The following is a 13,299-nucleotide window of genomic DNA, read 5'->3' as shown; positions in this document are numbered from 1 at the left end:
AAGTATATTTAACCTTTTGAGGAACTGATAGACCATTTTCCAAAGCAGGTGCACCCTTTTACATTCCCACTAGCAGTGTATGAGTGTTCCAGTTTATCAGTATCCTTGTCAACACTTGTTATTTTCTCTCTTTGTGATTATGGCCATCCTAGTGTGTATGAAGTAGTATCTGATTGTGGTTTTGATTTTCATTTTCCTAATGACTCTTGATATTGAGTTTCTTTTCATAAGCTTATTGTCCACTTATGTATTTTCTTTGAAGAAATGTTTATTCAGATACTTTGCCCATTTTTTACTTGGGTTATTTGATTTTATTACTGAATTTTAAGAGTTCTATATATATTCTAGATACAGATCCCTAAATTGCAAATACTTTCTCCCATTCAGTGGGTTGTCTTTTTACTTTCTTGATGGCATTCTTAGAAGTACAGACAGTTTTAATTTGATGAAATTCAATTTATCTGTTTTTCCTTTTGTCCCTTGTACTTTTGGTATTATATCTAAGAAGGCTTTGCCTGAAAGTCATGAAGATTTATACCTATGTTTTCTTCTAAGAATTTTCTTGTTTTAGCTCTTACATTTAGGCCATTTTGAGTCAATGTTTGTGTATAATACCAGGAATGGAACCAACTTCATTCTTTTGCATGTAGATATCCAATAAATAGTCTGTCCCAGCTCCATTTATTGAAAAGGCTCCTTTTTCCTCATTTAATTGTCTTGGTATCTTTGCTGAAAATCAGTTGACTATAAATGTTAGATTTTATTTCTGGACTCTGAATTCTATTCTATTGATCTATATGTCTGCCCTTATGCAAGTACCACACTGTCTTCGTTACTGTAGTTTTGTTGTATGTCTTGAAATCAGACAGTGTGTAAGTCCTCCAACTTTGTTGTTCTTTTTCAAGGTTATTGACATCCTTTATATTAAAAAAAAATTTTAATACTTGTTTATGTGCCAGACCACACTCCTGTTGTTTCACATACATGAGTATCTTTAGCTCATCCTTACAATTCTTTCAGATCTTGTGCTGCCAATTTCACAGCTAAGAAAACAGGCTGGAGCTGGGCACAGTAGCTGATGCCTGTAATCCCAGAACTTTGGGAGGCTGAGGCAGGTGGATCACAAGGTCAGGATATCGAGACCATCCTGGCCAACATGGTGAAACCCTGTCTCTACTAAAAATACAAAAATTAGCTGGGCGTGGTGGCGTGCACCTGTAGTCCCAGCTACTCGGGAGGCTGAGGCAGGAGAATTGCTTGAAGCCAGGAGGCAGAGGTTGCAGTGAGCCGAGATTGCGCCACTGCACTCCAGCCTAGGCAACAGAGTGAGACTCTGTCTCAAAAAAAAAAAAAAAAAGAAAGAAAGAAAGAAAAAGCAGGCTGGAAGAAATTAAGTAACTTCCCAAGGGACCCACAGTTATTAGTTAATGATGGCTTTGGGACTTGCATTCAGTCAGATCTGACTGACACAAAGCGTTATGTTTTTAAACACTTTTCCAGTGAAACAGTGGGAGATAATGCAAGGCCTGTGGTGGATGCCCTTGTGTGGAGAACTGCATCTCGCCCAGGTAAACATCCCAGACAGATTGTTAGCCAACTTTCTGTTTCTCCCACCCAACAACAAGTGTATCTCATTATATCAACCCGCTTTATTACCATTTTCACAGCATCTAATAGGCATCTAAACTAAACTTTATGATCCAGCTCTTGGGAGAAAGGATTTATTTCCAATAACCTAAATACAGGAGAAATCCTAATTCTATCCAGAATTTTTCCTTTGGTTTTACAAATTTTAAGATTTGAGATGAACTGTTTTATATATATATATTATAATATTACTTTTTGGAGGTTCTCTTACGTTAAATTTGTCATTTCCCTGTGAAGTTCAGTGTGCATGTAGGAGGGGCTTGTGAGATTATGCCTTGTCTCTGACAGTGGAGCTGATCTCTTAGAAATGGCTCATTAAAGGAAAGTGTTGTGGGGAATAGGACAGGCTGAGGTTCCAGGTTGAAATGGCAGTATTTCCTTTAAAGTGTCCTACTCCTGGTAAATATTAACAGTGGAGAATATAATTAGTTCTTTAGTGAGAATATTTGAATCATAAGGTACCTTTATGTCTCCTTGTATTGACAGAAGACCAAGGCCCAAAGAAGGGAAGGGACCTGAGAAAATCAGTGGCAAAGACAGGACTAGAAGACTCAAGTTTCTTGATTTCCCATTTGGCCATCTTTCCTTCCTTCCTTCCTTCCTTCCTTCCTTCCTTCCTTCCTTCCTTCCTTCCTTCCTTCCACATAAAATTTGCCATCTCGGTAATTTTTCAGTGTACAGTTAATATTCACATTGTTGTGAAACATCTGAGATACAAACAGCAACTCCCCTTTTCCAAAACTCTTCCAAAGGCCCCGGTTACCACCATTCTACTTTCTATTTCTATGAATTTGACTATTTTAGATACCTCGTATAAGTGGGATCATATATGTCTTTTTGTGACTGGCTTATGTCACTTTGCATAATGTCCTCAAAGTTCAGTCCCTATGCGGCTTGTGATAGCATTTCTTTCCTTTTTCTGACTGACTTATATATGTATATACCACATTTCGTTTATTCATTCGTCCATCAGTGGCCATTTGAGTGGCTTCCACCTCTTGGCTGTTATCCATAGTGCTGCTATGAACATGGGTTTGCAGATACCTCTTTGAGATTCTGTATTCAATTCTTTGGATATGTACCCATAGTAGTTCTATTTTTAAGATTTTGAGGAACTGCCTTGATGTTTTTCTTATTGGTTGAACCATTTTACAACTCAGTACACAAGGGTTCCAAATTCTCTACATCCTCACCAACATTTATTTTTCTCTTTTTTGATAGTAGTCATCCTAATGGGGGGTGGGATGGTATCTCATTGTGGTGTTGATGTGCATTTATTTATTGATTAGTAATGTTAAGCATCGTTTCATATGCTTATTGGCCACTTCTATATCACCTCTAGAGAAATGTCTATTCAAGCCCTTTGACCATTTTTTAATCAGGTTACTCGATGTTTTTAGTTGCTGAATTGTAGGCGTCCTTTATATATTCTGAATATTAATCCATTATGAGATACATGATTTGCAAAGATTTTCTCCCATTCCATACACATAGTACCATTTGTCTATTTTTGCCTTTGTTCACTGCTTTTTGGTGTCATATCCAAGAAATCATTGCCAAGTCTAGTGTCCAGCTTTTCCTCCATGTTTTCTTCTAGGAGTTTTATGTCTTAGTCTTACTAGACTTACTAGATCTTTAATCTTAGTCTTACTAGGTCTTTAATGAAGCTGGGGGATAAGGCCCCAGCTTCATTCTTTGGAATATGCATATCTGTTTGGTTATCCCAGTACTATTTGTTGAAGAGACTATTCTTTCCTCACTGAGTGGTCTTGGCACTCTTGTCAAAAATCATCTGACCATTTATGTGAAGGTTTATTTTTGGGCTCTCTATTCTATTCCACTGGTCTATTTGTCTTTATGCCAGTACCAAGCTGTTTCAATTACTGCAGCTTTGTAATTGGGGAGTGTGAGTTCTCCAATTTTGTTCTTCAAAATTCTTTTGGCTAGTCAGTGTCTCATGAGATTCCATATGAATTTTAAGATGATTTTTTTCTATTTCCTAAAAGAAAATGCCATTGGAATTTTGATAGAGATTATGTTGAATCTGTAGATTACTTGGGTAGTATGGACATCTTAAGCATCCAGTGATCTTTAACATAATATGTTAAATATCTCGTGGTCGCTTTTAGATTTTCATATTGTGGTTGATTCAGTATATTTATTTCAATTATAATGTTTCAAATATTTCAATGGTATAGAAAACTAGAGAATTATTTTTTCAGCCAATATTTGATTTCATACTCTGTACTTATCTACTATAAAGATTTAATAAATGTTGACATTTTGTCATATTTGTCTCATATTTCCTTTCAAAATTACTATTGCAGGAACATTATATCTTTATCATAAAATACAAGAAAAAATGCTCTACTAACAAATCAACCTATTTTCAGTTTTCCTTTTTCGTACTTTACTATAAGTATACCACATTTTTCCAGTACTAATCCTAACTTCGATGACATGTTGTAATCTGTTTCTTGCTTATATTATAAGCATTTTTCATATTGCAATATGTTCTTTGTAGTTACTATTTTGATGAAAAACATCCTTTTTGCCAACCAAGTATGAGAAAGGCTTAATCTTGGCACTACCACTTACTAGCTTTGTGATCTTAAGAAAGTTTCCTAAACTCACAGAAACTAATAGCAATAAAAAGTAAACTCGTAATTATCTTAAAATGATTACAACAAGACTGTTAGAAGGACTGAATGTATATGAAAATGTCTGGGACTCAGTAGGTCCTTAATAAGTGCTAGTTTCCTTCCCTTTCCTTTTCCCAGGGATCTAGTTTTTAATCCTGTTCCTCCAGGGCTTGCCCTCGGAGACTCAGAACTTGCTCTTATTCCTCCAGACCAAGAAAGACCATCCATACACCTGGAGAATTGAACTGGCAAAAACAGAAAAATACTGGGATGGCTGGTTCCGAGGCTTATCCAGTCTCTTTCTTAGTTGTCCCATTCCTAAATTGCTGCTCTTGGCTGGTAAGTGTATATGTGCATGTATTAGTCAGCTCAGGCTGCCATAACCAAATACCATAGATTGGGTGGCTTAAACAACAGAAATTTATTTTCTCACAGTTCTGGAGGCTGGAAGTCTGAGATCAGGGTGCCAGCATGGTCAGGTTGTGGTGAGGGCTCTCTTCCTGGCTTGCCTTCTCTCTGTGCCCTCACATGGCCAAGAAAGAGTGAACGTGAGCTCTCTGGTGTGTCTTCTCTTAAGGACGTTAATTAGGGACGTTCATCCTATCATGTCAGAGCTCTGCCCTCATGACCTTATTTATTTAACCTTTGTTACGTCCTTATAGGCCCTCGTTCCAAATACAGTCACATTGGGAATTGGGGCTTCAACATGAGTTTTAGGGGGACACAACTCAGTCCATAGCAGTGTTGGTATATTGTCATCTCAATATGACCTCATTAAAACTTCTCACCAAATGAGTAGTGACATCCAAAGTAGAGTACCTTCCTCATTCATCTATGCCTTTTCTCCTCCCTACACCCAGTCTCTAAACCTAACTAAGCATAGGCATTCATCTAAGCGTTAGGATGACCTAATTCTGGCCTGGCCTGTCTACTTGGTCAAGCTCAAGTCCTTCTTAGCCTAGAGCTAGATACAGTGGTATAAGGATATTCTGAGTATTATGAGAATTAAAATAGTAAAACCCTGTTTTCAGAACCAGTTTAACATAGTGATTTTAGGGGAATCTCAACCTGAAAAGTTTCATCTGGTGGTGAGAATATGCTCTGGGAGTTAGGATTGGTATAAACATGAATTGAGAATGTTATCATGTTTACAACTTTGTAACACTTTTTACTTAGTACTTGAACAGCAAAATCTATTTCACAATGAATTCTCTTGTTTTCTAGGTGTTGATAGATTGGATAAAGATCTAACCATTGGCCAGATGCAAGGTAAGTTATCAAGAAATTATGCCCCTGGACCCTTTTCTGAAGAAAGGGTGATAGGGCAATTAACATCCTGAGATAGTGAAGTATAACGGAGAAAGCCTGAACTTTAGAGTCCGATCCAAGTTGAACATCCGCCTCTACTCCTGACACACTATATGATTATGGGCAAGTTATTTCCCTTTCCTGAGCTTTAATTTGTTTAAAAAAAAAAAAATCCATCCAAAAATGAAGATTGTAATACTACCTATGTTTCAGATATGAGAGTTAAAATGAGGCAATGTGTTTTCAAATTATAAAGTACTGTATAGGTGTATGATACTGTGAAAAGAGATATTCTGACTTCTGATGAGTTTTTTGTTTGTGGGGTTTTTTTTTTTTTTTGAGTCTTACTCTGTTGCCCAGACCGGAGTGCAGTGGCCCAATCTCGGCTCACTGCAACCTCTGCCTCCCAGGTTCAAGCAGTTCTGCTGCCTCAGCCACCCCAGTAGTGAGATTACAGGCATGCGCCACCAGACCTGGCTAATTTTTGTATTTTTAGTAGAGATGGAGTTTCACCATGTTGGCCAGGCTGGTCTCAAGCTCCTGACTTCAAGTGATCTGCCTGCCTTGGCCTCCCAGAGTGCTGAGATTACAGGTGTGAGCCACTGCAGCTGGCCAGTATTTTTATTGTTAGAATTTTTAGGAAAGGGAAAGGCTCAAGATAATCCAGATATAAAAAGGTATAAATACCTGTTTAGAAGACAGCATGGTAAGATGGTAAAAGTAAAGTCTCTGAAGTTCAGAAAACTGAATTTTGAATACTGCTTTTCCAGTAATTTTTTGACTCTGGCCAAGTTTTCTGACTTGCCTCAGCTTTAGTCTTCTTAATCTGTAAAATGAAAAAACTGATGGCAGCCTCAAACAGATCGTGAGGTATAATGAGTAGAAAAGTGACATGCTGAGCACTGTGTACAGATGCATGTATGTTAGCTAGACGACAGTGGAGGCAGCGGGTCCAATTTTGTGGGGGCTCTTGCTTTAGTACAGGTAAAAGACTCAGTGAAGGTGAAGTCAGTAGGCATGCAACTTTTGCGTTATGGGAAGAAGAGGTGCCAACTCCAAGACCAAAGTTTCAGGCTCAGGCAGAATCTGTTCTAGACCTTTCTTCCCTACTTACTCTCCCTGGACAATTTCATGGCTTCCATTTGTACCTTGATGACTCCCAAAGCTAAACATCCACCTCCTCTCTCTCTCCTGAGGTCCAGTCCTAGCCCATGTAGCAAAACTGCTGGATGTCTCATGGGCCTCTCAAACTGTTCTTTTAGCTATCTTCAAGCTTTCCACAGCAAAGGGAGCTGTATTCCTTCATAATAGTTGTTCAAAGCCTCTTGAATATAAAACTCTGGTCCCAGACCTTCATGGCTTTGCATTCCTTTAACTACATTGTATCCTGAGGCCTGGAACAGGACCATGAACTGGGACTGTGTGATGTTGCTCATTACTTATGAGCTTACAGTGTTCTGTAAGACAATATGAGAAGGTGCTTAGTACAATGCACAGTGTTGTTGGTGTATGTAAGTTCTCCCTGATTATACCTACTCTTCCAAAGAGGAAGGACAAATGCATCCCTAGTCATCAGAGCTGATCTAACAGAAACCACAGGGAGATTGGAGTTGTAAGTTTTGGATCTAGTCATTTGTTCATCATTCATTCGCTAAAGATTTTAAGCATCTACTCAGTGCCCAACCCTGTGTTAGTTCTTATTAGGGATATAGAGCAAGTAATAACACCATCGTCCCCTGTTCTTATGGAAATAACACACTCCTGGGGAGGCAAGCACCAGTGGCATGTAAAATGTAAACTTACTTGAAACTTACAAGAGGGCCATGTGCTGCTTTGTGTTTGGATCCAAGTGCATTAAGGATAGTACTTTAGGAGCTAGAAGGGAGAGTTGACTAGGCTTGAGCACCCAGAGAGAGGCAGCTTACTGCAGGAGGAGGGGCACAAGCTGGGCTTTACTAAATGGGATCATCTTATTCCTCCACTGATTAACGAAGTGGCCTTGGGCAGGTCACTTTTCACTAACCTTGGCCTCAGTTTCATCATCTCAAAAAAGAATTTCAGTATTTTTGTGCATAATTTTATAGGGTAGATTTTGAGAATCAACTTTAAAAATGGATAGAAGAGTATACTGAAAACTTTTTGAATCCTTTGTAACTGGGGTAAGAACCACAGGATGTAATGACCAGAAGAAATTTCAATCCCATTCTTTTATTTTATAAATAGAGAATCTGAGGCTGAGAAAATCTGCTCTCTCTACTTATGGGGGCTCTGGGTCTCCTTAGGGATCTTCTTTATCGATCATCACTGTTCATTCTCAATCATTGTTGCATTACTTATGAGCTTACAGTGTTCTGTAAGACAATATGAGAAGGTGCTTAGTACAATGCCTGGCACATGCTCAAGTGCTCAAATGGTAACTTATTATTGTAATAATACATTTTGAATCCTTAACATAGCTTACAAAATCCTTAATGGTTTGGCCCCTGCTTACCTCTCCAGCCTTAGTGTTAACCACTCTCATAAGCACCATGCCAAGCTTCTTTTATTCCAAGCCTGGGTCCCTCTTGGATTGTGAAGTTCCCTTTCTTATGCTCTTACAGCCCCGCGTGCCCAGTTTCATCATAGGAGTGACATGCTGCATTAAAATGGTGGTGGTTGTGTTTCACTCCCCTGCTGGACTGTAAATCCCCTGAGGACAAGAACTGTTTCTTCTATGTGTCTCTGGCCCAGAGTAAATGTACACTAACTAGGACAGAAGGAAAAAGTGAAGGGAAATGATTGGCACAAGGTTATAATTACTTGTATTACCATTCTCAGCAAGACTTGATAATTGGGTCCAGAGTGTTGAGGTGAGGTTGGAAATGGGGAGGTAGATCCTGGGCTCCTGGAGTGACCTATGAGGCTGCATAAGACAGGGCTCTTTTAGTCCCTGAAGTTGCTTTGCTTTGATTCCTTTCCAGGGAAGTTCCAGATGCAGGTCCTACCTCAGTGTGGCCATGCAGTCCATGAGGATGCCCCTGACAAGGTGAGTCTGGTGTTCAATGACTGTAAAAGGACAACTGTGAGAATAACCCTGGATGTCACAGAAGACAAGTCTCTGAGTCTCAGCCTGCATTGCCTGCAGCAGCTGCTGTGGAGCCTATGCAGATGCAATTCCACCAGCTCTCCAACTTCTCCCTGGCAGCTGCTTATGGTATTGGCTTTGTGTATATGTGCTGAGGAGCTACTGACACCCTGCTACTTCATCCCAGGGCCCTGTGGTTAAGATCTTAAGCTCTACTTCTCCAATACTCGCAAAAGCCAGATGGAAGAGGGATGATTAGGGTAGAAACTGCTCCCTAAACCACAGGCAAGGTTAGGAATTAATATGGACTCTTCCTGTGGGAAAACACTGTTTTGTAACTCTAAGGGCACAAATAAGCCCTTCTTGAGCTCTTTGGAGCTATCCCTGGCAAGGATGGTGGGGAGGAGTCTCCTAGCTCTGCTAGGGAGGGCCTAGGTCCTTTTAATTTCAAGCCACTCAGACCTGTGGGTGGGGATGAGGGCACTGTAGAGCCTAACCATCTAACAGTAGCCCACAGCCCAAGGCTAAGCTCCATCAATAACCTTCATATGGCCTGGAATATCTCTCCCTTTTCCAGGTAGCTGAAGCTGTTGCCACTTTCCTGATCCGGCACAGGTTTGCAGAACCCATCGGTGGATTCCAGTGGTAAGGCGGGTACAAGGGTTTAAGAACCCCAGCAGTGCTGGCCAACTCTGACAAACAGATATTTGCAGGACTATAAATACCTCTGCCTTACCCCTGCCTGGTTTGGTCACCATGCCTTTCTTCCTCTTCCTCAGTGAAGAGCCTGGCGTGTCTGTTTCTGCAAAGCCATGGTGGGTTGTTTCTTTGTGCTGTGCTCCAGTGGGTTGATGCTGAGGCTGTGATTAAATTGTGCCTAGTCTCACCCCCCACTGTGATGTGCATTTCTTCTTGAGGTGCCCCTTTGAGGAGGCTGGGATAGGAATCAGTCCATTTCTAGGCTCCTAGAGAAGTTTTCTTTGGCTTCACCTGCCCTGCTGCCAAGGAAAGCTGGGCAGGCCATGGAGCAGGGCTTTCTTTTTTCTTTTTCTTTTTTTTTTTTTGTTTCCTTGGTACAGTCTTGGCTCACTGCAACCTCCGCCACCTGGGCTGAAGTGATCCTAGTGCCTCAGCCTCGCGAGTAGCTGGGATCACAGGCATGTGCCACCATGCCCAGCTAATTTTTGTTTTGTTTGTTTTTTGTGTTTTGTTTTAGTAAAGATGGGGTTTCTCTATGTTGGCTAGGCTGGTCTTGAACTCCTAGCCTCAAGTGATCCACCCGCATCGGCCTCTTAAAGTGTTAGGGTTATAGGCACAAGCCACCGCGCCTGGCCCAGAGCAGGCTTTTCTACAGTGTTGCAGAGTGTCTCCCTATGGCCAGCTACTAAGCAAGCTGGGAATGGAATGGGTGCCTCTGCCATGCTTGCTTCCCCTCCCTTTCCGAAGCTGGCAGAATAGTAGCCACTCTGCAGAGGTGATCCTGGAAGCTCTAGAGCAGGGTTTTCAACCTCAGCGCTATGGACATTTTGAGGTGGATAATTCTTCATTGTGGGGGCTGTCCTGTGCGTTGCAGGATGTTTAGCAGTATCCCTGGCTGTTACTCACCCGACAACAGTGGTGCCCTCCCACACACAGTTCCGACAAACAGAAATGTCTCCAGATTTTACCAGATGCCTCAAGGGAGGCAAAATTTCCCCCTCTATTGGTCTAGAGGAAGAAACAGGGCCAGGCCTCTCATCCTAGGAAGCTCTTCGTCTGTTTAAGGAAACACAGTTGGGCTCTGTTGAGGAAGGAGAGGCATGTTGACCCCAAACCAGGTGGTCTTGACCCACCTCAGCCAGCTCCTAGTCTGTACTGCAGAAGGCGTTTGATCCTCAGAGAGCCCACAACCCTGATGAGGAGTCATTCCTACCATTGAAAAGTCTCTTCTCTGATTTTGGTGAGGGTTTGGGGGAACTTGTTCCCCACTCTCAGAAAGTTTGAAGAAGAAATGTTAAGAAAAGGAAATGACTTCTGCCTTAGAGAACTCTGAATTCCAGGGTCTGAGAGATGAGAGTAACAGGGCAGGGTAAGCACTGGAGATGATGGCGAGACCCTGGGACAGTAAACCACAGAACCGACACCCCTGTGCTGAGCCATCCCTCTAACAACTGACCATTGATGGATCCCAGGAACCAACAATAAAGACCTAAATTTTCTCTACTGAACAGTGTTTGTCTGGGGCCCTTCGACCATTTGGAGCCTTGGGCAAATGAGCAGCACACTGAGAGCAGACCCTGGGTCCAGCTTTGGTCAGGGCTATGAGATGGGTCAGATTTGCTTTGGTGGTCATTAGGCAGGGCTTCCTGGAGGACCCAGATAAGCAAAGGAAAGCTATTGATAGTTACATTTGTTTTTCCTTCTCTTTCTATTCTTCCACAGTGTGTTTCCTGGCTGTTAGTGACCTGCTGTCCACCCCTCCTCAACATCGAGCTCTGTTGTAAATACATCACACCAGAGGCCACTGTGATGCCACTGTCTCCTCCTCCCCGTCCCGCCTGGCCATGTGACACTGGCTCCCTGTAGACGGGCACCCCGAGATGTACCAACCTTTTCATGTATTCTGCCAAAAGCATTGTTTTCCAGGGTCCTTGACCAACTTTGGCTTCCCCAGCCCAAGGCTCCTCTGCGCCTTTCCCTTCCCTGTACTGGGGTATCTCCTGCCTGCTCTCCCTGCATTGCCTAGGGTAAAGCCTCCAGATTTGCCATACCGAGCCCCTCTTCCTAGCGTCAGGCGATACACCTGAGTCCAAATGTCTTCCCAGGCTCAGGGACCTCCATTCCTTGAGATTGTCTTGGCATGGTCCAACCCTGCCTCATGATGGACAATGTATGGGGTGGTCCTTATTTTTCCCTTTCAAATAAAACACTAGTCAGGTACCATTTTATCCCAGTCATACTCTTCCAGGTTTGGAAGACCCAGAGAGGCCAAAATCCCATCCTTAGGCACCGGGAGGGGTGGTGGTGGGTAGCATCACAAGAAACCAGCCTGAAAATCAGGTCCAGCCAGTCCAAGCACATGGCCTCCCATCTGGGAGAGCCTACTGTCCCACTCCACATGTGTGGGCACCTGCCCTGGGCTGAGGCCAGGCTGCTCCAGGGGCCTCTTGAGCCCTCACCTGCCACAGAGCAACCCAGGTTAAATACAGCCCATGCACAAAACCACAGGCCAAAGCCTGTGGAATTGTTTTTAATCATCAAATGTCACCATGTTCATAGCTGGTTCCTGGAGGTGTGCAGTGCCCTCTTGCCTCTTCAAACCTACAGCTTCTCTTTGCCATTTGTGGATTTCACGTCACTCCACATAGAAGCGTTACAGCCTGGCATCCCCAGTCTTTGCCTTCTTCCAGCTGCCTCGACAGCACTGCGGCCTGTCCCTATTGCCCAGGCACGCCATTTCCAAGGGCAGGAAGGAGCAGTGTCCTGAAGCCCATCTTTTCTGTGACTGTCTTAAGTGATGTGTAGCCCCCTCCATCTTTCCACTCAACAATCTCTCACCCCTGTCCTGCTGCATGGTCCAGAGTCTGGGACCTACTTTGTTTTTTGTTATTTATGACCTTGTTTAAAGAAAATAAATATCTCCCAACCTTTATTGGTCTGGTCTTTCTCTCTGAATTGTCCTTATTTCTGCTGATACGGGGGCAGGGGACAGCTCATCGGATTTAGTTGTCATGGAACTCCAGAAACCCCTCTCCCTATAGCCCTTCAATATGTTCTGCCTGTCCCAGATCCAGAATGCCCAGTGGGATGGTCAGAGCCGCCACCCTCTGCAGCCAGGATGGAATTCCAGTCCCATCTGTCCTCATTATTGACTGTGTCGACTGTGGTCCAGAGCAGGGCAATCTGTGCACTATCCACATGATCTCAGTCACCATAGCTTCACTTATGTGAAACTTTATCCGCAACCCAAATCATTTCCTGAACTCTGAACAGTTAGGCCCAGGTACCTCCTCCTGTCCCTCCCAGATGACCAAAAGCCACTTCATATTGACTGTTTCTAAAGCTGAATCCACCTTCCCCCTGAAACTTGCTCCCCATGAAACTTCTTCCTCCAGTGTTTCCTGGCTCAGTAAGTGATAGGTACCACTGTCTCTCCAGTTGTCCAAACCAGATACCCACAGTGAATGCCTTCTCTTACACTCACCTCAGGTCTCCCACCAAATCCTGTTCATTCTCTTTTCCGTGTCCCCTGTTTTCCATCCCATAGTCAGTGCCCTAGCTTAGGCCTCCTCATCTCTCACCTCGATCACTTCAGTACCTTTGCCGCCCTCCTCCTCCCCAGGTGGTCCTCCACACATTGTCAGAGGCGTCTTCCTAGCAGGCTCTGGGGCCAGGGTGGCTAATTAGAACCCAAGGCCCACCCCTTACACTGTGTGGTGTGGCAACAATCTTCCTCTCTGTGCTGTAGTTTACTCATCTGAAAAATGGAGACAAACATTATCTACTCCACAGAGTCTTGAGGATTATACAAGTTAAACTAGGTTAACTGGCTTTCTCAGTAACTGGCACATGGTAGACACTTAATAAGTAGTTCCTGTTATGACATTGTTACATTATTATAGTTAGGAACTTTATTCGGGGCAGTCTGTGGGCCAGTAA

General features: G+C 42.8%; 1 protein-coding gene across 2 annotated transcripts in view; it reads left to right on the top strand.

The window, feature by feature from the left end:
• Nucleotides 1–12,292, top strand: part of PPME1 (protein phosphatase methylesterase 1) — an 87,749-nt gene extending 75,457 nt beyond the window's left edge. The window contains exons 10-14 of one of the 2 annotated variants that reach the window (XM_011942054.1): nucleotides 4,499–4,628; nucleotides 5,514–5,558; nucleotides 8,558–8,622; nucleotides 9,239–9,306; nucleotides 11,083–12,292. In XM_011942054.1, coding sequence (XP_011797444.1) covers nucleotides 4,499–4,628; nucleotides 5,514–5,558; nucleotides 8,558–8,622; nucleotides 9,239–9,306; nucleotides 11,083–11,101 — 327 coding nt within the window. In that variant the 3' untranslated portion in view covers nucleotides 11,102–12,292. Of the gene's footprint in view, nucleotides 1–4,456; nucleotides 4,629–5,513; nucleotides 5,559–8,557; nucleotides 8,623–9,238; nucleotides 9,307–11,082 lie in introns of both variants that reach the window. The other variant, XM_011942053.1, reaches the window with a different exon arrangement.
• The last annotated feature ends 1,007 nt before the right edge of the window (nucleotides 12,293–13,299 follow it).

The sequence above is a fragment of the Colobus angolensis genome, unplaced genomic scaffold, assembly GCF_000951035.1.
Source record: "Colobus angolensis palliatus isolate OR3802 unplaced genomic scaffold, Cang.pa_1.0 Scaffold205, whole genome shotgun sequence".
NCBI classification, from domain to species: Eukaryota; Metazoa; Chordata; class Mammalia; order Primates; family Cercopithecidae; genus Colobus; species Colobus angolensis.
Note: the sequence above shows the minus strand (reverse complement) of the source record. Positions and strands in the feature narration are given on the sequence as shown.